The sequence below is a fragment of the Trachypithecus francoisi genome, unplaced genomic scaffold (assembly GCF_009764315.1).
Source record: "Trachypithecus francoisi isolate TF-2019V2 unplaced genomic scaffold, Tfra_2.0 Lachesis_group17, whole genome shotgun sequence".
Lineage (NCBI taxonomy): Eukaryota > Metazoa > Chordata > Mammalia > Primates > Cercopithecidae > Trachypithecus > Trachypithecus francoisi.
The window spans coordinates 82,046,963-82,072,196 of NW_022681462.1; the positions used below are offsets into that span (position 1 = coordinate 82,046,963).

The 25,234-nt window shown below is 42.9% G+C and overlaps 1 protein-coding gene across 5 annotated transcripts in view; it reads right to left on the bottom strand.

Annotated features, from left to right (window-relative positions):
* Positions 1-15,063: 15,063 nt before the first annotated feature.
* Positions 15,064-25,234, bottom strand: part of HADHB (hydroxyacyl-CoA dehydrogenase trifunctional multienzyme complex subunit beta) — a 53,639-nt gene continuing 43,468 nt past the window's right edge. For 4 of the 5 annotated variants that reach the window (XM_033176336.1, XM_033176334.1, XM_033176337.1 and 1 more), the window contains exons 11-16: positions 22,569-22,648; positions 22,447-22,494; positions 21,267-21,354; positions 20,523-20,597; positions 19,916-20,080; positions 15,427-15,609 (exon numbers count right to left, since the gene is read on the bottom strand). In XM_033176336.1, the coding sequence (XP_033032227.1) occupies positions 15,574-15,609; positions 19,916-20,080; positions 20,523-20,597; positions 21,267-21,354; positions 22,447-22,494; positions 22,569-22,648 (492 nt within the window). In that variant the 3' untranslated portion in view covers positions 15,427-15,573. Of the gene's footprint in view, positions 15,610-19,915; positions 20,081-20,522; positions 20,598-21,266; positions 21,355-22,446; positions 22,495-22,568; positions 22,649-25,234 lie in introns of all 5 variants that reach the window. The other variant, XM_033176333.1, reaches the window with a different exon arrangement.

The following is a 25,234-nucleotide window of genomic DNA, read 5'->3' on the forward strand; positions in this document are numbered from 1 at the left end:
TAATACTAGATATAGAGAAGATAGATTTAACAAAATCTTTTTGAAGAGACCAAGATACCTATCTGGCTGAATTAACTTAGGGAATTCACAAGAGGAAGATACAGGATTCTGAGAAATTTTTAAACTAGATACATGAAAAAAGTGATGAATCGGTCTTTGTTAATTATGCAATTCATGGATATTTTTTATAAAATGGGATGGGGGCATTTTCTGTTAAAACAAAAATGGATATGCTATCACGTGCTGTTGAAAACACTTTTCTTACAAACACCATTACTTAACGGTGTTTCACTTAATGATTAGTGTGAATATTTTAATTGTGTATAAATTGGCCCAAATGTTTCTTTTTCTTTTCTTTTTTTTTTTTTTTTTTGAGACAGAGTCTCGCTCTGTCGCCCAGGCTGGAGGGCAGTGGCACGATGTGGGCTTACTGCAAGCTCCGCCTCCCGGGTTCACGCCATTCTCCTGCCTCAGCCTCCTGAGTGGCTGGGACTACAGGCGCCCGCCACCTCGCCCGGCTAGTTTTTTGCATTTTTTTTTTTAGTAGAGACGGGGTTTCACCGTGTTAGCCAGGATAGTCTAGATCTCCTGACCTCGTGATCCGCCCGTCTCGGCCTCCCAAAGTGCTGGGATTACAGGCTTGAGCCACCACGCCCAGCCCAAATGTTTCTATAAGTGGATTCATTATACTTTCAAAGAGGAGCCACCAATACAGCAGGGCCATCATGGTGTTTCTAAGCCTCACACTCACTCCAGCCCTGTAGGAGGCAGACGGTGACTAAGACAGGGCAGGCTCTGCCTTGTAGTATAGACACCTCTCAACTCCACTTCATTTCACTTTCACTTCATTGATAGTTACAGTTTTCATTTGATAAATTACAAAAGTATCTTTTGGTTACAAATCCAAATAATACTCTTTCACTTCAGAAGCAACAGGGTCCCCTTTCTGAGTGCGCTTCTGTAGATATATGTGCTCTAATTTTCCTTCGCAAATGTTTGCACATACTCAATGCATGCTCTGCTGGTAAAAACGCACAGAATTACACCGGGCACTGTGGCTCACGCCTGTAATCCCAGCACTTTGGGAGGCCCAGGTGGGCAGATCACATGAGATCGGGAGTTCAAGACCAGCCTGGCCAACATGGTGAAACCTTGTCTCCACTAAAAATACAAAAATTCACCAGGTGTGGTGGCACGTTCCTGTAGTCCCAGCCACTCGGGAGGCTGAGGCAAGAGAATTGCGTGAACCAGGGAGACGGAGGTTGCAGTGAGCCAAGATTGCGCCACTCTACTCTAGCCTGGGCAACAGAGAGAGACTCCTTCCCAAAAAAAAAAACCCCAAAAAAAGCCACACCACAGAATTGACAGATGGAATGACATCAAGTTCTTGTCTGCTTGGCTCTAACCATAAAACGAAACAAAACAAAACAAGACAGGACTGTAAAAGAAGACTTTAGAGACAAGGTAAGAAAACTGACACTCAGCAGCAATTCCATTTCTAAAAAGATGGCTTAAAAAAATAAGTGGGCTAGGCACAGTGGCTCACGCCTATAACCCCAGCACTTTGGGAGTCTGAGGTGGAAGGATCACTTGAGCCCAGGAGTTCAAGACGAGCCTGGGCAACATAGGGAGGACCCTATCTCTAGAAAAAAAAAAAAAAAAAATTAAAAATTAGCCAGGTGTGGTGGCACATGCCTGTGGTTCCAGGTACTCAGGAGGCTGAGGTGGGAGGAGTGCCTGAGCCAAGGAGGTTGAGGCTGCAATGATCACACCACTGCACTCCAGCCTAGGCAACAGAGTGACACCCTGTCTCCAAAAGAAAAAAAAGAAAGAGCGAGAGAAAGAGAAGTGGATGAGTGAATAGATAATGTGCATAAACAGTGTGCATTCCAGTGTGTTTATGTCCTCTAAAAAGAGGCACCTAGAAAAATAAACTAGGATATAGCCATACAAAGGAATACCATGTGGTCATTAAAAATGATGATGTATAGCTGCACCTACAGATAGGGAAAAATATTTAGACTATATTGCAGCGGGATAATTAAAGAATCAGAGAGACCGAGGGGTTGAAGAGGAATTACTTCATTATTTAGGTGCACAGACCTAGTCGAATTAACATTTAAAGCACTGAGCCTCGAGCAAAGAGTTAAGCTACCTTTTAAGCATTTTGTGGGGCGAGGGGAGATCTGTGCAGGGGGAAGCATATTACAGAAGCGAGAAGCAAAGAGAGTTATTTAATTGAGACATGCATTATATTATTTTTTACTTTTTAAGGAACAACATGTTTTATGACTTGAGATTACCTGTTTGGTGACCTTGGAGCTGCACAGCTAGAGAAACAGATTCTCACAATGCCGGGGAAAGGGAGAGATAAGGCTCACTAGTCACAGAAGAATAGGCAGTTAATTTTAAGGGACGCCAGCTCTTTCTCTTTTTCAGGGAGAATTGGGTTGTTTGGTTTTTTTTTTCAACATATAACTGAGTTTTTGCTTACACATTCTTTAATTTCTTTTAATTTCTGTTGCATTTCCCCACTTTGGTACTTTTTATAACAAAGGTGTTAATAGAAAGCACCACTATTTGCCACCTCTTTGCGGAGCTGAGCTGTTTCTTCTACTGGCAGCCGCTGATATTTGGTTAATGCCATCAACTGTGTGGCCGTGTGTCAGGTTACTACTGCCTCTATAGTTGATGAATACTCCTAATTACAGGGGTGAAAGTCAAGGGAGGATGAGGCAGATTCCAAGAAAAAACAAAAACCCACCAGTGAGGGTTTTGAATCTTTTAAAGGTTGAGAACCAGCCTCTAAACAAGGAATCGGGGGATTATCTGGAGCAAGTCTGAACTGGAACATGGGCTAACTTGAGCATTTTAGCTGTGATTTCTATGACAGCTCAGCCATTATTATCTTTCCAGTCTTTTATGTCTACATTTTTTGTGACATTTGTGTCATTTTTGCAATTATGCTTTTTTTTAGTTCTTTTTAAATTTTCATTATAAACTGGATACCCTAAAAGTTCCCCTTGCTTTAGAGGAATTAGAAAGAAGGATGGCTTGATTGTTCCTAACACACATGCCCCTGTCTATTTAGCCGATATGCCCGTCCTCCACAGATCCAGTATAGGCCAGGGGGTGCTTTCTAAGCATCTGGAGCCTCTAGCTGATGCCAAGAGTGGCTTAGAGTAGAGAACCAAGAGAAAGGGTTTGGATCTGGTAAGCAGGAGTCATTTTGAGCGTTTCTGCGTAGAATTTTGTTTTTAGTCTCGTCCTAATACTGTTGCCCTAGGCTGGCTGTTTCTCCTCTTGCCTCTGTGCAAGCCTTCTTTTTTTTTTTTTTTTTGGTCAGGCGATACAGTACTTTTTAATTATGGAGGTTTTTAACAGCCAAACACTGGCTGAGGCTGTTGGTTCACTGGCAGGGATAGGCGAAGTGAAGTGATCTTGTGGCATTCATTTTTTTTGCCTCTCATGGCCACTGGTCCCCTATATTAGTTTCTCCACATACACAGCATGAGGAAATTTCTAAGCTGCCAGCTACGTTTTTAGCTAGTTGAGCAAGTAAGGTTTTGGTTGATGGGAAAGCTCAGGCACTGACTGATCAAAGTGCTTATAGAATGACTTACAGACCCGGAATTGTGGGGTTGGACACATCCCCACAATTGAGTCTTTCCAGTCTTTTTGACAATTAGTAGTGGAACTCCAAGGCCTACTCCTTGTCTATCAACTCGTAAGAGTGCTGTCTGTCCTGTAGACCAAAAAGGTAGCTCTGGCTTTAAGATAGTAAAATTTAAAGGATTGCATGTTCTTGTCTTGCAATTTGGTTTGATTGACATACTACTTAGCAGAGCAGTCCTTCCTGAATATAAGTGTTGGGGGTGTGCTAGCGTAGACCACTGAATGTTACAGTCTGGACATCTGATTTGTGGTTCTCCGTACAGATGTTTAGGGCTGCCCCTGCTAAGCCTCTCCTGTGTTAAACCATTGCAGACTATTTCTGGTTGTATGTGTAGGTTTCTAACTTGGTTCCTGTACATTTATAGTACGTATGGTACAGTAAAGTTTTAACTATGGTATTCCTTACCCAGGTAGTATGTACACAGTGTGGACATCCTTCTAGAGATTTATCCCCTTCTAGTATAGGCAGAAATGGTAACAACATCAGTATATGTAATAGAAATGTGCTTATACTAGGCATGGGCATGGCAAACCTTCCTCTGGGCACAGACATTTGCAGCATTTGCAATGATAACATAACAACAGAACAATCAGTTTTGACAGAATTATAACTAGGTTTATAAACTGAATCCACATTTACTTATCTGGAGATGGTCCTCTTAGCTTCGGCTGTGTGTAGACTAGTCAGCTTCCAGGAGGTGACCAGAGTAGAGCTTGCAGGATCCTCAAGCTTCAGCCGTGCGTAGACTGACCATCCTCCAGCGTGGTCAGAGCAGGGCAGTTGTCCTTCTTACAGGTGGTTGGGTTTCCCCGTAGGACTATTCGGGTGGGGCGATCTGGGTCTTGTTGGTTAATCCACTGGTTATCGTCGGAGTCACTGCTGCCGCTGGTTTCAGCTGACTATAGTGAATCCAAGGTGTGACACCTGCAAGTTTAACAGCAGTGGTAGTAGACATGATTACAATATGAGGCCTATCCTATATAGGTCCTAGATTGGTTGGATTCCATTCTTTTAGCTTAAACAAAATCCTTAGGTTTGAAAGAGTGTATTGGGTCTATTAGACTTATAGGCATTTTTCTATACCTAGCCATGCATTTTTACATGGCCATACTTAAAATCTGCATTTGCCTTCTTAAAGTTCGTTCTTCTAGTTTACAGAGATTACCTTTAATCTGTCTTATGATGGGGGATGGGGTGGCCGACTGAAAAAAATCTCATAGGGCGACTACCCAGTTTGTTTGGTGGAGGTGCACTTGACTCGGAGGAGGACCATGGGCAAGACCTGATCCTACCTTTGATGAGTTTTTTTACACAATTTCTTCAGTAGCTGTTTGAGTGTCTGGTTCATGCATTCCACCTTCCCTGAACTCTGTGGTCAGTAGGCTCTGTGCAGTTTCCATTTGATCTTTAAAAGCTGAGTTAGGTGTTGTACAACTTCTGCCACAAATGCAGGACCATTGTCTGATCCTAGGGTTAGAGGCGACCTAAACCTTAGTATGATGTCTTTCAGTAGCAACTTTGTCACCCCTCGTGACTTCAGTTCTGGTGGGGAAGGCCTCAACCCACCCCAAGTAGGTGCAAACACACACTAGCATATACCGGTAACCTCCTGCTCGAGGTAACTAGGTAAAGTCTATAAGCAGGTTCTCACAAGGCACAGCTCCTACTTCCTGAATTCCTAGAGGTCGAGTAGGTCCTTGTTTTGGATTATTCTGGGCACAGGATAAACATTGTTCACAAACAGCACTGGTGATGGCGGAGAGCTGTGGCACATAGAGATGCCAGCCTATCAAAGTCTCTAGGGCCGTCCTTCCAATGTGTGTTCCTTGATGGATCTGCCTCACAAACCGTGGGGCCGCGGTCTCTGGGATGGCTAGCCTCCTATCAGAGAACAGCCACCATCCACCTTCAATATATTTTTTTTGTTTCCTGACCAAACCAAGCTTTTTCACTTGAAGAGTAATTGGGTACCTCTGGTAAAGGGGGCTCTATAAGGAGAGGCATTGCTAGAGTTCTTTCTTCAGGTAAAGCCTTGTCATTGCTGCCCACTGAGCCTCTCGGACTGCCTTTCTGTTGCCCTGTGCCTCATAGCTTTTTTCGATTTGGTGTCCTTTGCAATGAATGACAGCCATCTTCTCTGGAACCTATATGGCTTCTAATAATTGCAAAATTTCCTCTTTTTTAATTTTTTTTTTCCTTTAGTAGTCAAAAGTCTTCTCTCTTTGTATATTGCCCCATGGGCATGCAGGGTTGCAAAAGCAACGCCTTGAATCAGTATATATGTTTACTTTCTTCCCCTTGGACAATAACAGTGATCTAGTTAATGCTATTAATTCAGCCCTCTAAGCAGAAGTCCCAGAAGGTAAGGCTTGAGCCTCGACTACCGAGTGTTGGATCACTACCGCATACCCCGCATACCGCACCCCATCTGTTATGAAACTGCTACCATCAGTGAAGTATTTAACATCTGGGCTCTCCAAGGGGGTGTCTCTGAGATCTTCCCAGCTCGAGAACACTTCGTCCACCGAATCTATGCAACAGTGGGGAAGGTCCCGCCAGCAGTGAGGCAACCTACCGTCCTTCCAGTCAGGTTCCTCCACAGACAGCAGGATAGCTGGGTTCAAGGTATTTACAGTCTCCAGTGTTATCTGGGGATTTTTACACAGAAGCCCTTGATAGTTTAGCATTCTAGAGGTAGTTCAACAGCCAATGATGTCCTCTTTGCTCCGTTAAGGTGACTACAGCATGTGGCACCCGAACTATTAACTTCTGACCTAGGGCTAGCTTGTTTGCATCTTTTATAAGGACTGCAGTAGCTGCCAACGCCCTGAGGCAGTGGGTCCAACCTAAGGCCACCAAGTCCAGTCTTTTGGATAAGTATGTTACCTGTTACTGGCCGATGCCAAGAGCCCAACAACTGAGTTAAGACTCCGACTGCCATTCCTTTTCATGTATCCACATACAAAAAGAAGGGCTTTTTTATATCTGGCAACCTTAGTGCCGGGGCTTGGATGAGAGCTTCCTTCCTATCTTTGAAGGCCTTTTTCTGTTCCTTTTCCCATAGGAGGGGCTCTCTTTCTTTTCCTTTGGTAGCCTCATGTAAGGGCCTTGCTATAAGGGAGAAGTTTGGAATCCAGATTCGGCAGAATCCCGCCACACCTAGAAATTCCCTGACCTGCTGCCTTGAAACTGGGGTGGGCAATGAACATGCAGCCTCCTTGGGTGCACTTCCAAGCCTGCGCTGGCCTTGGGATACCATGAATCTTAGATCTCCAACCTCCTGAAAACAGACTTTTGCCTTGTCCTTGGACACTTTGTAAACTGGCCGGTATTCACCATTTGGCTCGTGCACAGGCAGCTGAGGAGTATTCCAGGAGGACTTGCATTTCACTATAATCCTATGTTCATAGAGCTGATTTAAATGTTTTGTTATGCCATCAATTGCCTCTCTGGGTAGTGGGTATTGACAGACTCGTACCGGGGAACATAAGGGTTAAGCTCTGTTACCACTGGGGGTCTGTTTGCAGCAAGTCCAGGGGGCTTGTCAGCCCATACACCTGGTACCTTGAAAAGCATTCCCCACATATTGTGTAGGTCTGGCTCCAGTAGCTGCCTGGCACATGGTTTATAAACTGCCATTTCTCAGTTCTTTAGACAGTCAGAGTCAAAACCATTGCCTTAGACTTTCTAAACTATAATATCATATTCTCTTTACGTGTAAAGGAAATTTGTGCCTGCAGTTTCTGGAGTAAGTCTCTTTTCAACAAGGGCACTGGACAATTTGGCATATATAGAAACTCATGCTGCACTTTTTGTCCCCCAATAACACATCTCCTGGATTTGCAAAACAACCTCTTTTCTTTGGTCCCAGTAGCCCCTACAATAGTAGCACAGTTCTTTGTGGGGTGACTAATTGGTGAGTTACCACAGAGAAATCAGCACCAGTATCGACCAAAAAATCCATTAATCGGCGGCCTACTTCCATAGAGACTATAGGCTCCCCAGGGCCTAAAATGATGAAGCCCGATCTGTCTCAATTCTCTAAATTCTCAGCCACTGTAAGCTGCTCTGTCCTGCAGGCAAAGGAGACAGTAAATCTGTTGTCTCCAATCCCCATATGGGCCACCAGAAATGCAGCGGGATAATTAAAGAATCAGAGAGACCGAGGGGTTGAGGAGGAATTACTTCATTATTTAGGTGCACCGACCCAGTCGGATTAACATTTAAAGGACTGAGCCTTGAACAAAGAGTTAAGCTACCTTTCAAGCATTTTGTGGGGCGAGGGGAGATCTGTGCATGGGGAAGCATACTATAGAAGCGAGAAACAAAGACAGTTAATTGAGGCATGCATTATATCATTTTTTACTTTTTAAGGAACAATGTGTTTTATGACTTGAGATGATCTGTCTAGTGTCCTTGCAGCTGCACAGCTAGAGAAACAGTCTTCACAATGCCTGGGAAAGGGAGAGATAAGGCTCACTAGCCACAGAAAAACAGGCAGTTAATTTTAAAGGACTCTAGCTCTTTCCCTTCTTCAGGGGGGATTAGGTTTTTTTTTTTACATATAACTGAGTTTTTGCTTACACATTCTTTAATTTCTTTTAATTTCTGTACCAATATAGCTACGTGAAACAACAGCATTCCAGAACAGCATTATACTATACAATTTTAGTCCATATGTAACCGAACGCAGGTGTGAATGCTTGCCGCTTGCAGAGTCCAATTAACAAGAGCAAGGTCTGGTAGAAGGAAAGTGATTTCTTTTTTTTTTTTTTTTTTTTTTTTTTTTTTTTTTTTTTTTTTGAGGCGGTGTCTCGCTCTGTCGCCCGGACTGGAGTGCAGTGGCCGGATCTCAGCTCACTGCAAGCTCCGCCTCCCGGGTTCACGCCATTCTCCTGCCTCAGCCTCCCGAGCAGCTGGGACTACAGGCGCCCGCCACCTCGCCCAGCTAGTTTTTTGTATTTTTAGTAGAGACAGGGTTTCACCGTGTTAGCCAGGATGGTCTCGATCTCCTGACCTCGTGATCCGCCCGTCTCGGCCTCCCAAAGTGCTGGGATTACAGGCTTGAGCCACCGCGCCCGGCCGGAAAGTGATTTCATTATCCAAAGCTAGTAAAGGGACTGGGCGCGGTGGCTTACGTCTGTAATCCCAGCACTTTGGCAGGCCGAGGTGGGCCTCAGCATCCAGAATAGTGCCTGACGCATAAAAGGCACTCAACAGAATGAGTAAATGAATAAACTATATAGAGTATAGAAAGAACATGCAATTACTTAGAATCAGATACCATAGAAGTAAACATTCGGGGAATAGGTGGCAAAACTTTTGAAGTTTGAATGAAAGATGGGGACAAATAAAAGGCTCTACTGCCAAATGATTAGCTGGTGGAGCAGAGGCTCTAATTACAGTTAGAGCCTGGTTTAACTGTGGTATATACACACAAGGGAATACTATGGAGCTTTAAAAAGGAAGGTAATCCTGTGACAGGTTTAACTATGGTATATACACACAAGGGAATACTATGGAGCCTTAAAAAGGAAGGTATCCTGTGACATGCTACACGAGTGGACCTTGAGGACCTTATGCTGAGTGAAATAAGCCGGTCACAAAAGGACAAAATTCTGTAGAGGCTGGTCTCAAACTCCTGGGCTCAAGCCATCCTCCCGTCTCAGTCTCCCAAAGTGTTGGGATTACAGGCATGAACCAGTGCAACCATTTTCAAATGTACAGTTTAGTAAGATACATTCACATTATTGTTCAACCAATCTCGAGAAGACTTTTCATCTTCGAAAACGAAAATTGTATCCATGAAACAACAGCTCCCCAAATCCCCGGCCCCAAGCCCCTGGCAGCCATCATTCTACTTTCTGTCTCTATGAACGTGACTCACTGCTTTAGGTCCCTCGTCAGTGGAATCCTACAGAATTTGTCCTTTTGTGATGGGTCCTCAAGGTCCACCTGTGTGGTAGCATGTTACAGGATTGCTTTCCCTTTTAAGGCTGCATAGTATTCCTTTGTACGTATATACAAATTTATCTGTATTTTGTTTATCCGTTTACCCATCAATGGACATTTGAGTTGCTTCCACCTTCTGGCTATTGTGATTAATGCTGCTATGAACATGAATATACAAATATTTCTCCAAGCCCCCCCCTCCCTTTTTTTTTTTTTTTTTGAGACAGAGTCTTGCTCTGTCGCTAGCCAGGAGTGCAGTGGCTCGATCTCGGCTCACTGCAATCTCTGCCTCCCAGGTTCAAGCGATTCTCCTGCCTCAGCCTCCCAAGTAGCTGAGACTACAGATGCGTGCCACCACACCCAGCTAAGTTTTGTATTTTAGTAGAGATGGGGTTTCACCATGTTGGCCAGGATGGTCTTGATCTCTTGACCTTGTGATCTGCCCACCTCGGCCTCCCAAAGTGCTGGGATTACAGACATGAGCCACGGCGCCCAGCCCCACTGCTTTCAGTTCTTTTGGGTATATGCCCAGAAGTGGAATTGCTGGCTCATAGGGTAATTCTATGTTTAATTTTTTAGGAACTGCCATGCTGTTTTCTGTAACAGCTGCACCATTTTACATCTCTACAAACACGAAAGAATTTCCATTTCTCCACATCCTCACCAACCCTTGCTATTTTCTGTTCTTTTGATAGTAACCATACTAATGGATTAATGGATGTGAAGTAGTATCTCATTGTGGTTTTGATTTGCGTCTCCCGAATGATTAGTAATGTTGAACATCTTTTCCTGTGCTATTGGCCATCTTCTTTGGAGATGAAGATATTCAAATTATTTGCCTTTTTTTTTTTTTTTTTTAGACAGAGTCTTGCTCTGTCGACCAAGCTGGAGTGCAGTGGTGTGATCTTGGCTCACTGCAAGCTCTGCCTACCGGGTTCACACCATTCTCCTGCCTCAGCCTCCCAAGTAGCTGGGACTACAGGTGCCCGCCATCATGCCCAGGTAAAGTTTTTATATTTTTTGTAGAGAGAGGTTTCACCATGTTAGCCTGGATGGTCTCGATCTCCTGACCTTGTGATCCACCTGCCTCAGCCTCCCAAAGTACTGGGATTACAGGTGTGAGCCACCATGCCCGGCCTATTTGCCCATTTTTAAATGGGGGTTTTCTGGGCGTAAATTTTAGTTCTTTATATATTCTGAATATTAACCCATTGTGAGATATATGATTTGCAAATATTTTCTGCCATTCCATAGGCTACCTTTTTACTCTGTTAATTGTGCCCTTTGATGCAGTTTTTAATTTTTATGAAATCCAGTTTAATCTATTTTTTCCTTTGTTGCCTATGCTCTTGATGCCATATCCAAGAAATCATTGCCACATCTAATGTCGTGTTTTCCCGATGTTTTCTTTTAAGTGTTTATAAAACTGTAAGTTTTAGCTTTTATCTTTCTTTAGGTCTTTGATCCGTTTGAGTTCATTTTTGTATAGGGTGTAAGGTAAGGGTCCAACTTCATTATTTTGCATGTGGATGTCCAGTTTCCCCAACACCATTTGCTGAAAAGACTGTCCTTTCCCCAATGAATGGTCTTGGCACTGTTTTTGGCACTGTTGTCAAAAAGCATCTGGGCTGGGCGCGGTGGCTCAAGCCTGTAATCCCAGCACTTTGGGAGGCCGAGACGGGTGGATCACGAGGTCAGGAGATCGAGACCATCCTGGCTAATATGGTGAAACCCCGTCTCTACTAAAAAATACAAAAAACTAGCTGGGTGAGGTGGCGGGCGCCTGTAGTCCCAGCTACTCGGGAGGCTGAGGCAGGAGAATGGCGTAAACCCGGGAGGCGGAGCTTGCAGTGAGCTGAGATCAAGCCACTGCACTCCAGCCTGGGCGACAGAGCCAGACTCCGTCTCAAAAAAAAAAAAAAAAAAAAAGCATCTGATGGCCGAGTGCAGTGGCTCACACCTGTAATCCCAGCACTTTTGGAGACAGAGGCGGGTGGATCACTTGAGGCCAGGAGTTCAAGACCATGTTGGCCTGGCCACATGGTGAAACCCTGTCTCTACTAAAAATACAAAAAAATTTAGCCAGGCATGGTGATGCATGCCTGTAGTCCCAGCTACTCTGGAGGCAGAGGTTGCAGTGAGCCGAGATCGCTCCACTGCACTCCAGCCTTGGGTGACAGAGCAAGACTGTGTCCCAACCCCCACCTCACCCCAAAACAAAACAAAAAAAAGCATTTGACTATATATGTGAGGATTTATTTCTAGGCTTAAAACAAACAATTAACTCCAGACTTTATTCAGATTTCACCAGGTTTTCCATGAATGTCCTTTTTCTGTTTCAGTATCCAGTCCAGGATATTACATCACATTTAGTTGTCATGTCTCCTTAGCCTCCATTGATCTACGACAAATTCTCAGCATTTCCTTTTTATGACCTTGATAGTTTCGAGTATTGGTCAAGCATTTCATAGACTGTCCCTCAGTTTGGGTTTGCCTGTTTTCTCATGATTCGACTGGATTATGGATATTTGGAAAGAATACCACAGAGGTGAAGTGTACCTTGATTACATCTTAGGAGGCATGTGCATCCACATGGCAGCACTGATGATGTTAACCTTGATCTCCTGGTTAAGCCGCGGTTTGCTGTTTCTCTGCTGTAAGGCTGCCTTTTTCCCTTTCCATACAGTATTTACTGGAGTTGAGTCACTAAGTCCAGCCCACACTCAAAGGGGATGGGTATGCTCCACCTCCTGGAGTCCGGAGTATCTACAGGTATTATTTGGAATTCTTCAGTAAGGAAGATGTGTCTCTTTTCCCTTCCCTTAGCTGTTTTAGAAACTATTTTTACCTCGTCTGTAGGCATCCTACTTAGTTTTGCTTGTTTTTGAAACTTTCCTGTCAATGATCATGAGTTATGTGCAGTATTTTGCTATTAAGAGCAATGCAGCTGTGAGCAGGCTTGTACATATTTCCTGGACTAATGTGCACGTTCTCTTAGGGAGTACTCCTAAGAGCGGAAATGCTGGGTCACAGACCTTGTGTCTTGTGTTCAGAGGTACAAGATAATGCCAGAATGTTTTTTTTTTTTTTTTTTTTTTTTGAGACAGAGTCTTACTCTGTCGCCCAGGCTGGAGTGCAGTGGCGCGATCTCAGCTCACTGCAAGCTCCGCCTCCTGGGTTCCATTCTCCTGCCTCAGACTTCCAAGTAGCTGGGACTACAGGCGCCCGCCACCATGCCCAGCTAATTTATTTATTTATTTATTTTTGTATTTTTAGTAGAGACAGGGTTTCACAGTGTTAGCCAGGATGGTCTCGATCTCCTGACCTCGTGATCTGCCTGCCCTGGGGTCCCAGAGTGCTGGGATTACAGGTGTGAGCCACCGCGCCCAGCCCAATTGCCAGACTGTTTTTCAAAGTGGTTTTGCCAATTTGCATTCTCACCAGCAGCATATAAAGTTCTAACTGGTCCACATCCAAGACCAACAGTGGTATTCTCAGTCTTGTTAATTTTTGCCTGTCTGGTAGGTGTATCTCATTATGATCTTAATTTGTTTTTCCTGATTACTATTGAGTACCTTGTTATTTACCATATGCATATCATTTTCTAAAAACTGTGTGTTAAGGCCGGGCGCGGTGGCTCAAGCCTGTAATCCCAGCACTTTGGGAGGCCGAGACGGGCGGATCACGAGGTCAGGAGATCGAGACCATCCTGGCTAACACGGTGAAACCCCGTCTCTACTAAAAAAATACAAAAAAATTAGCCGGGCGAGGTGGCGGGCGCCTGTAGTCCCAGCTAATCGGGAGGCTGAGGCAGGAGAATGGCGTGAACCCGGGAGGCGGAGCTTGCAGTGAGCTGAGATCCGGCCACTGCACTCCAGCCTGGGCGGCAGAGCCAGACTCCGTCTCAAAAAAAAAAAAAAAAAAAAAAAAAAAAAAAAAAACTGTGTGTTAAGATCTTTTGCCTTTTTTTTTTTTTTTGAGATGGAGTCTTGCTCTTCGCCAAGAGCTGGAGTGCAGTGGTGCAATCTCGGCTCACTGTTAACCTCCGCCTCCTGGGTTCAAGCGATTCTCCTGCTACAGCCTCCTGAGTAGCTGGGATTATAGGCACACGCCACCATGCCCGGCTATTTTTTGTATTTTTAGTAGAGACAGGGTGTCACCATGTTGGTCAGGCTAGTCTCGAACTCCTGACCTCGTGATCTGCCCGCCTCGGCCTCCCAAAGTGCTGGGATTACAGGCATGAGCCACCGTGCCCGGCCAAGTGGTCTTTACTCTTATTGATTTGTAGGATTATTTACATATCCTGGATTCTTTTAAAGCTGTATCTACTATATTTGCTCCACTTTTAGCTTGCTTATCCACCACTCTGTATCATCATATGAAGAACAAAAGTTCTTATTTCAACACAGGGAAATTTATAGATCCTTCATGATTAGTATTTTCAATGTCTTCTTCAAGAAATCCCTCTCTCCCTTCAACCTAAGGTCACAGGGTTATTTTTTTTCTAAATTTTAAGGTTTTTATATTTAATTTATTTATACCTGATTTTTGTGATATATATGTAAATATAATGGTTTTCAGTATTAAAAACTCACATTATAATTACCAAGGAAACCATGAGGAAATGATGCTGAGACTCTCAAATACCCTTTTAAGAGGTTAGGACTAGGTCTCCTGCCCAATCTGTCCCTGAACTACAGGGTGATTTTGATTCCCAGTAACTTGCATAGACCTAAGCAACAGTCACACAAATGTCCACAAAAAGAAGCCAGTGTTTAAACACTAGCATCCATGTTATTTAGTACAGGGTAGCTGTCAAAAATCTGAGAGGATTTAGAGTAGTTGATTAAAATAAAAAACTTCTTTACACTTTACTTAAATCCTGGCTAACAGAAGCATGTCCAAAAAGTGAAATAAATGTTCTGCAGTTCAGCAGTGGGGAAAACAAAAGGTGCTATTCTAAAACAGCCTGGACTGTCAGGCTGGACGCAGTGACTTACACCTGTAATCACAGCACTTTGGGAGGCCGAGGCAGATGGATCACCTGAAGTCAGGAGTTCAAGACCAGCCTGGCCAACATGGCGAAACACCATCTCTACTAAAAATACAAAAATTAGCCAAGTGTGGTGGCGGGTGCCTGTAGTCCCAGCTACTCGGGAGGCTGAAGCAGAAGAATTGCTTGAACTGGGGAGGTGGAGCTTGCAGTGAGCCGAGATCATACCACTGCACTCCAGCCTGGGGGACAGAGGGAGACTCCGTCTCAAAAAATAAATAAAATAAGATAAATAAATAAACAGGATTGTCTTTATGTTCCCAGCAGTCTCACCATTGACCAAAATAGTTAGAAGTTATAAATGAGTAATTAAAGGCAAAATCTGATCCTAAGCCAAGAGAACCACCCTCCCCTGACCAATAAAAAATGAGGTAAACAGTTCTCCAATATTTCTCCACTTTATTAAGTTGACCACCATATTTATGTATCTAAACATTTTTTATAAGTTTTCAGTGGTGTTTAGATTCTGAATTATTTTTCCACAATTAGGCACATTGGTTTGTATTTTATAGAGAACACTTATCTTTAGGACACAGATAAGAACAAGTATAATTTGCAAATATTACAAAGATGACTTCCAAATCTCAACTGACCTCTTTCCCAACTGCAAACACTCATTTAGTCTTTAGTGACAACAGAGACCAAAAACAACCCCCTACACATGTGTGTGTGAGATTCTGGTGGCTTAGAAATCCCTGAAAGAGCAGTAAACTGATAATTGAAAAGCTCAGAACACTGGCAAGGCTTAAGTGCAAAGTATTTAACAGAAGGCCACAAGAATTGTCTTCCTAAGAGGAGCTAGGAACTATAAATGTCATTTAGTAATGCATTGAAATGGCATTGCCTAGTGTGAGTGTTGCACAGAAACTTCAGGTCACTTCTTCTGGATCTATTATTTTGGATAAGCTTCCACTATCATAGCATGGCCCTGTAAAGAAAACAAAGTCCAATTAGAGCAATGAATGGTGATGAATCCAGTTAGTACAGAGACAGCAGAGAATAATGAGAAAAGTACAGGCTTTGGAGTTGGATCCTGGCTCTGCCATTCAATCACCGTGTGATCCTGGGAAACTTTGTAGTCAGTCTAAACTGGAATTTCTTTTACAAAATGGGGCTCATAGTGTCTATCTCATAGAGTTTTTGTATGTGTGTATATATATACACAAACATTTATATACATTCATATATACATGTATACATATATGCATCAGGCTCTGTCTACTACAGAATCTAATTCCTAGTGATGCTCTACAAATGGATGCTGTTAAAATGAGAAATCCAGGGGCTTTTTTAACTAAAAAAGCATGATACAGCAAATACCAATACAGTAAAACAAACATGATACAGCAAATACCAATAAAGGTAAGTTTCTAGAGGGGAAAACTGCGGCTCTGAAAGGTTAAGTGACTCACCCAAATCACAAAGCTATTAAGGTAACAGGGCTAGGATTTGAAACCAGGTCTAGATGATTCCAAAGGCTGGGCTTGTCCCTTCTTCGTGCCTCGCTCTGTCACCCAGGTTGGAGTACAGTGGTGCGATCTCAGGTCACTGCAAGCTCCGCCTCCTGGGTTCATGCCATTCTCCTGCCTCAGCCTCCCGAGTAGCTGGGACTACAGGCGCCCGCCACCACGCCTGGCTAATTTTTTTTTGTATTTTTAGTAGAGACAGGGTTTCACCATGTTAATCAGAATGGTCTCAATCTCCCGACCTCGTGATCCACCAGCCTCGGCCTCCCAAAGTGCTAGGATTACAAGCGTAAGCCACCGCACCCGGCCAGAAGTAGAATATATTTTATCCAGCACTATACACAGTGCTATGTACTAGCTATGTCCTTAGTTTAGATGAGTCTAAATCCTAGCATAGAGTTTTTAGACACTTTGTCTCTAAAAAACAAAAAAGTAAATAAAAGAAACTATTATTTACAAAGTGCCAAGTTGAATACTGTGTGGGTTTAAAGATTTGCTATGTGGTCTTTGTCCTCAATCAAGTATACACTGGAGTTCAAAACAAACTATTAGGTACTTTGTTTTTTTTTTTTTTTGCTTGTTTGTTTGGTTTTCTTTTTTGAAACAGGGTCTCCCTCTGTCACCCAGGTTGGAGTACAGTGGCCTGAACATGGCTCATTGCAGCCTCAACCTCCCAGGCGCAGGTGACACTTCCACCTCAGCCTCCCGAGTAGCTGGGACTACAGGCATGCACCAACACGCCCAGCTAGTTTTTGTATTTTTAGTAGAGATGGGGTTTTGCCATGTTGTCCAGGATGGTCTTGAACTCCTGAGCTCAAGCAATCTGCCCACCTCAGCCACCCAAAGTGCTGGGATTACAGGCATGAGCTACCACGTCTGGCATGTAAAGTACGCTCAAAAGGCACAAGCAGACAAAAAAGCAGGGATAGGAAGGTTTGACTGACTTGGGGGTTGTCCTGAAAGAATTCGTAATAAGGTAGAATACTCCTCTCTGGCTTCCTTATTTTATTATTTATTTACTTTAATTTCTTTATTTGCTTTTTGAGACAAGGTCTCACTCTGTCAGCCAGGCTAAAGTGCAGTGGCGTGAATACAGCTCACTGCAGCCTCAACATCCCGGTCTCAAACAATCAGCTCACCTCAGCCTCCCGAGTAGCTGGGACCACAGGTGCATGCCATCATACCTGGCTAATTTTTGTATTTTTGGTAGAGATGAGGTTTTGCCATGTTGCCCAGGCTGGTCTCGAATTCCTGGGTTCAAGCTACCCACCTGCCTCAGCCTCCCAAAATGCTGGGACTACAGGCATGAGCCACCGTGCCCAGCCCTCTCTAGCTTGATTTTAAACATACAGTTTTCATGTTCCATGTTTTTTCTTGCTCTAGATCAGACTTGGCAACACCTGGAGATACTTTTGGTCATGCCAACTGTGTGCACATGGGGCAGAGGTGGGGAGGAACTTGTTGTTACTGCTATCTGGTGGGTAGAGGCCATGCTAAACACCCTACAACACACAGCACAGCCCTCCACAACAAATAATTGTTTAGCCCAAAATGTTAGTGCCAAAGTTGAGAAACCCTGCTCTAGATTCACCATGATAGATTTCTCCTGTCTCCAGTCATGTTGGTATTACTCACATGGCTCTTGATCAAACAATGTCAAGTTTAATCTAGTTTCTCAGATGCATCTTATCTTCTCTCTTCACTATACTATAAACTTCTAGAAGGTGCTAGGTATCATTCTTTGTTCATCCATAAAAGCATCCAGTATTGTCTCATTTATACTCTACATGCTAGATAAAGAATTATGGAACACATACTCAAATCTGCAGACATTACCCTATGTGGATTACACACTATGCTCGTGAGTAATGTGTACAAGTTACCTCCCTGGCAGAAGTCTGGCATGGAGAGATAGAGGGATAGCTCAAGCCTTAATGGACCATAGTTTTCTGTAGATGAAGTTACACAGATTAAAAAATATTTCTGATCATAAAGTCCAAAATGTTCCAACTGATAAATAACTGACCCCTTGGTTTCTGCAAAGTCTCTGATGAAAATTCATGAAAAAGGGCTCTTAAATGTAAGATTTATTTTGTTTATTTTTGAGAGAGAGTCCCTCTCTGTCACTCAGGCTGGAGTGCAGTGGCGCCATCTCGGCTAATTGCAACCTACACCTCCCGGGTTCAAGCGATTCCCCTGCCTCAGCCTCCCGAGTAGCTGGAATTCTAGGCGCATACCACCATGCTAGGCTAATTTTTGTAATTTTAGTAGAGACAAGGTTTCACCACGTTGGCCAGGCTGGTCTTGAACTCCTGACCTCAAGTGATCCACCCGCCTCAACTTCCCAAAGTGTTGGGATTACAGGCGTGAGCCAGCCTCCCAAAGTGTTGGGATTACAGGCGTGAGCCACTGCACCCGGCCTGTTTATGCTTTTAAATATTTATTCATTTTGATCAGGAACAGGAAGTTTCTCTAATCTAGAGGAAGAGAAAATCTGTTCACATTGTAATTAAAAAAAAAAAAAAAAAAGAACAGGGCAGGCGCAGTGGCTCATGCCTGTAATCCCAGCACTTTGGGAGGCTGAGGCAGGCGGATCACCTGAGATCAGGAGTTCGAGACCAGCCTGGCCAATACGGTGAAACCCCATCTCTACTAAAAATACAAAAAAATTACCCAGGCTTGGTGGTGAGCGCCTGTAATCCCAGCTAATCAGGAGGCTGAGACAGGAGAATTGCTTGAACCCGGGAGGCAGAGGTTGCAGTGAGCCGAGATGGGGCCACTGCACTCCAGCCTGGGGGACAGAGCAAGACTCTGTCTCAAAAAACAAACAAACAAAAAACAAACTACGATCTTTCTTTTGGATTTTATTCCTAGAGTGAGATGCTACAGCAGTCAGGAAGTTGGGTCTGTAATGCAAGCGAAGTAGAAAGGAAAAAATCTGTCAACAATATACTTCCCCAGCTGAACAGCAGTAAGTTATCCAGAAGTAAATTAACTCCCCAGTTAAGGTATAATTCAGTTCTCTAGAAAGACAGTTTCTCTCTTGGAGAGATTTCATAAAGTCTTACGGTGACTAGATAAATAAAAGTTTATTATTAAAGAAGAAAATATATCAAGATGTTAATAATGAGAATGTCTGATGGGGAGATTATAGATGACTCTAAGTTTTTCCATATACTTTTCATATATTCCACAATTTTCATAATCAGCATATATTTGTAAGTAAAAAATAAACATTATATCCGGGAAAAATAGCTTGGGTTTAAATAGCAGTTTCCTTCCAAAGAATTACCAGAATTATGGCAGGGCATGGTGGCTCATGCCTATAATCACAGCACTTTGGGAGGTCAAGGTGGGTGGATCACTTGAAGTCCAGAATTCGAGACCAGCCTGGCTAACATGGCGAAACCTTGTCTCTACTAAAAATACAAAAATTAACTGGGCACGGTGGTGCACGCCTGTAATCTCAACGACTCGGGAGGCTGAGGCACGAGAATCACCTGAATCCGGGAAGTGGAGGTTGCAGTGAGCTAAGATATGACCACTGCATTCCAACCTGGGCAACAGAGCAAGACTCTGTCTCAAAAAAAAAAAAAAAAACCCCAAAAACAAAAAATATTATCAGAATTAAAGCTGTTATCCCTCCCCACTTCCCACCCCCAGGTCATCAAAAATATTGCTTTAAGAAGGTTTCAAACTAAATCATACATTCTAGTCATTCCAAGAAAATGACTCTCTGGAGGGTCCTATGACACCACGGTAACGTACCTGCCCTCCAGCTGCACAGGCAGCCACTAAGCCATACTGGCCTCCTTCTTTCCGTAATCTGTTGGCAGCTGCCATGACCAACCTGCAGCCAGTGGCTCCAAATGGGTGTCCCAGGGACAGAGATCCACCCCAGTTATTAAACTTCTCCAAAGGAGGCAATCCAACCTGGCTCCCACAAAGACACAAATGTAAAGATAAGTTTACTTAAGATCAGAATTGAGCCAGGCTCTTAGTACTATGAAGTAAGAGGGATAAAGGAAAATACCTAACATCAGACATATTACAAATAATTTTACTGCAAAAGAAAGTCTAGGTCAATATTAAAAGTCAGGAGTCCATTTATTTTTCATCTAATGCTAGAATGCAAGGAACAAAAGATAACATAGAATTTTAATTTTGCTAATTTCTATTTTTAAACTAAGAAATAAATATATTTAATGAAACAAGAATTTCTATCCTTACACTAAGAAATAAATATCTTTAATGAAAGACAAAATTCTTCAAAAGAAAGAGAAGCTTTTCCTTCATATTCTTAAGAACAGGTAACTAAGATCCAATTATTAACGTGCTTTGAAAATTCAAGCATTTTTTAAAATCAGAAACTCACCTTGGTTTTTCTACCCATGTAGTTTTCTGCAAACCAATCAGAATCCATGGCTTTAAAATTTGCCAAAATCTGACCCTGGAAGAGAAAATAATTGAATAAAAACCTTGTTATTCATGTTCCTCTACGCTTTCTTATAGGCACGGTTTGTGAAAGTTTAACAACTTGTAGGTATGGTTTAAAGTTGAGCAAATTGGACAGGCGCAGTGGCTCACATCTGTAATCCCAGCACTTTGGGAGGCTGAGGCGGGTGGATCATCTGAGGTCAGGAGTTCAAGACCAGCCTGACCAATATGGTGAAACCCCATCTCTATTAAAATATTTAAAAAATAAGTCGGGCGTGGTAGCAGGCACCTGCAATCCCAGCTACTCGAGAGGCTGAGACAAGAAAATTGCTTGAACCCAGAAGGCAGAGGTTGAGTGAGCTGAGATCGCGCCACTGCACTCCAGAGGGTGCAACAGAGCAAGACTCTGTCTCAAAAAAAAAAGTAAAGTTGAACAAATCTTTGTATCAGTTTTCAATGAGAATTTCCTAAAGAAACAATTTGGTATGTTCTCCAACATTGTATGTGAGGCCCTTCCTTCCCTCCCCTCGGGTACCTCCCAGCAGTGTGAGTCAGTACTTAAAATATATAGGTCCACTCCTGCTCTACTCACATCATAAACCATGCTGTGCTCGCTCCCACAAATATGGACAACATTTTTTATGACTCTAGTCCCTTCATACGTGTCTTTCAAATGACTTACCGAGAAAGCTTCATGAAATTCAAAAGCATCAATATCATTCATGGTTAATCCTGCCTTTTCTAGAACTTTTGGAGTAGCATATGTTGGTCTGAAAAGAAAAAATAAGTAATATCTTAAAACTTTAATTTTTAAACTAAGAGCTTCTTCATATTCCCCAAACTGAGTTTAACATAGGTACTCTAATGTCTGTTCACTCATTCTTTGGTTTTTCTGTATTGATTAACTAAATGTTAAAGATAAAATAATGAAACTGTACAGACATGCCCTCTACCCTTATTATGTTGCAGAGTCAGAGACACTGATAATAAACAAACAATGAGGGATAAGGACAAGCTAATAACATGAAGAACTGAAGAACAGAGTTCAAAGAGCAAGGCAAAGGAAAGGGCTTGACTGATGTGAACGTCACAGTGGAGGCCAGTGAGGCTATGGCCTTCTGAGGGAGCGGAACAGAGTCTAAACATGGGAAGGCTTTTATAAAAGGCTATATTAGGAAGATTGTGTAGCAGGGTGTGTAGCCATATGAAAAAATGCCTACGATAACTTCATGAAAAAAATGTTAAGTTGTGTGCATCCATATATATATATGTAAAACTTAAAGGAAAAAAATGGAAAATAATCCAAAACTGTTAAAATGATATACCAACAGAAAGGATTACTATTATTTTATTTATTTATTTATTTTTTTGGAGACAGAGTCTCGCTCTGTCGCCCAGGCTGGAGTTCAGTGGTGCGATCTTGGCTCACTGCAAGCTCCGCCTCCCGGGTTCACGCCATTCTCCTGCCTCAGCCTCCCAAGTAGCTGGGACTACAGGCACCCGCCACCACGCCAGGCTAATTTTTTTGTATTTTTAGTAGAGACAGGGCTTCACCGTGTTAGCCAGGATGGTCTCAATCTCCTGACCTTGTGATCTGCCCACCTTGGCCTCCCAAAGTGCTGGGATTACAGGTGTAAGCCACTGTGCCCGGCCAGATTACTATTATTTAAAAAAAAAAAAAAAAAAAAAAAACCCCACCACATAAACCAATTATGAACTCAGGGCTTAATATACTCTCAAACCAGTGTAATAAATAAATAAATAAATAATAAACCAGTGTTAACCATTTATTAACAAGTATAATAAAACGTGAGCAATCAAATACTTGTGATTATAGTCCAAGGATACAAACAGCTACCTACCCGAGTAACAGTTGATCTTTTGGATCCTGAGACACATACATAAAATCCCTAGGTAAAAAAATAGAGAGGTGAGCTCTGGTAATAAAGAAATCAGAGATGATTCGTTTGAACATTTACTTTACCTCAAATATGCCTTCGGCTTATAACCCATGGCCAAAGCCTTTTCCTCTGCCATAATCAACATTGCAGATGCGCCATCAGTCTGAAATGTTAATCAGCACAATGTTAACATTCTTCAGCCTATCTGGAGGTCTTTCTCCAGCCAGCTTATATATTCTGTACCTGAATCTATTAACTTTATTAGACTTATACAGTGATTCTATACAATAACACTTACTTCGCTGTATCCATCATTAAATCATAATTCAAACATACACACACAGACTTAATTTTTGGAGGATGAGAGTAAAGAAGGCTGTTCAAAAGTATCATAATAATCAAAATGAATCAACAGAAGAAGTAACTTTAGAAATAAATGCTCATGGCCAGGCGTGGTGGCTCATGCCTATAATCCCAGCACTTTGGGAGGCTGAGGCGGGCAGATCATGAGGCAGGTGATCAAGACCATCCTGGCTAACACGGTGAAACCGCATCTCTACTAAAAATACAAAAACTTAGCCAGGTGTGGTGGCACACACCTGTAGTCCCAGCTACTCGGGAGGCTGAGGCAGGAGAATCACTTGAACCTGGGAGGCGGAGGTTGCAGTGAGCTGTGATCACCCCACTGCACTCCAGCCTGGGTGACAGAGCGAGACTCTGTCTCAAAAAAGAAAAAAAGAAAGAAGTGCTCATAATAAATACTTATTTAAGCCCAAGTTTTTAATTTTTGGCACAAAATATTAACCAAAATAAACATATCTCTTATTTATTTTTACATTTTCTGGGCTGTTTCTCAGCTGCTTTCTGCCCATGGCTTATAGGTCATTTTATTTGACTTATATATTCTATAATGAGCAAACCAATGGGAGAACCAACTGAGGACATTAGAACCACAATCTTCCCTCTTTGGATACACCCCATACATTTCTTCCCAAATGACAACCGAGAAGCTGGAGGACAAAGAAGTACTACTGAAAAAACGTCCTTTACCATACTTCAAAAAAGAAAAGCTCCCCCAAAAAGTCCAGAATTCCAAAGAAAAGGAAACTATTCTTCATAATTTGTAAAATCAAAATAAGTTCTACCATATTCTGTCATATTTTTATAACTCGGCAACCCTGAAGAGACCGTGTAGCCACCAAGAGGGTGTTCATAAAGTCTGGAGGCACAGGTGACCATTTGGAATAAATGGTTTACAGATATTACATTAATAACAGTGTGCCATTGTGCAAAATTGCAATGAATGTGGGGCATTAATGCAGTCCCCAAAATCCATGTATTGTGATGTGTCACCTCTGATGATTTGTCTCTGATTCTCACTAAATAAACCTGGACCTTAAGCATACCCTGGAAGTAATCAAAAGGATGCAGATCTGATGTGTAGTCCATGCCACATGGCTCTGTCATCCAATTTGGTTTTGCAAATGACCAACCTAACCAGCTCTTCACCACCTGGGATTAACAGGGTGGTGTTCCACACTGTTGGAACTACTCTAGAGTCCACTCCCCTAGCCTATCAAGAGCAGGCATTAATTAGTCATTTACCATGGGCAAATATGTTAAACATCTGCCTATGTTTTCAAGACTTTATGGCCAGGTAGGAGAGTTACATTGCAAAAGAAACTTTGACCAGATGGCCTATATCCAGAAGACTATATCCAAGGTGGTAAGAGAAGAGAAATCACATCTTACAAGCAGCAGCAGAATCAACAAAGATGTTTAACTGAGGAGTCAGAAAAGCAAGGAAGGATATGAGGCTACATGTTGATAAGTTAAACACACACATACATACACACACACATACACACACAAAACAAACAGTGGTAGATTTGTTCCATGATGCTTACAGGAAAATAATATTGGTGTCAGTGTAAAGCAGTTTTTTTTTGTTTTTTGTTTTTTTTGAGATGGAGTCTCGCTCTGTTCGCCCAGGCTGGAGTGCAGTGGCTTGATCTCAGCTCACTGCAAGCTCTGCCTCCCAGGTTCACGCCATTCTCCTGCCTCAGCCTCCCGAGTAGCTGGGACTACAGGCACCCGCCACCACGCCAGGCTAATTTTTTTAGTAGAGACGGGGTTTCACCATGTTAGCCGGGATGGTTTCACCATGTTAGCCGAGATGGTCTCGATCTCCTGACCTCATGATCCATCCGTCTCGGCCTCCCAAAGTGCTGGGATTACAGGCGTGAGCCACTGCGCCCAGGCCTAGTAAAGCAGTTTTCTAACAATCAGAGCTGGAAGAGGTATCCTGTTACTCTTTCTGCCTGCTTTTCCTTGTCTTCTACGACCTCCCAGTTCATACCTTATGCTCCAACCTAACTTTTCCCCCAAAGAACCCCTTGCTCTCATACTTCCTTGATTTTGCATTTGCTGTTCCCTTTGTACAGAATGCCTTTTTTTTTTTTTTTTTTTGAGATGAGTTTCGCTCTTGTTGCCCAGGCTGGAGTGCAATGGTGCAATCTCGGCTCACTGCAACCTCCGCGCCTCCCAGGTTCAAGCAATTCTCTTGCCTCAGCCTCCTGAGTAGCTATGATTACAGGCCATGTGCCACCACACCTGGCTAATTTTGTATTTTTAGTAGAGACGGGGTTTCTCCATGTTGGCCAGGCTGGTCTCGAACTCTTGACCTCAGGTGATCTGCCTGCCTCAGCCTCCCAAAGTGCTGGGATTACAGGCGTGAGCCACTGCACCT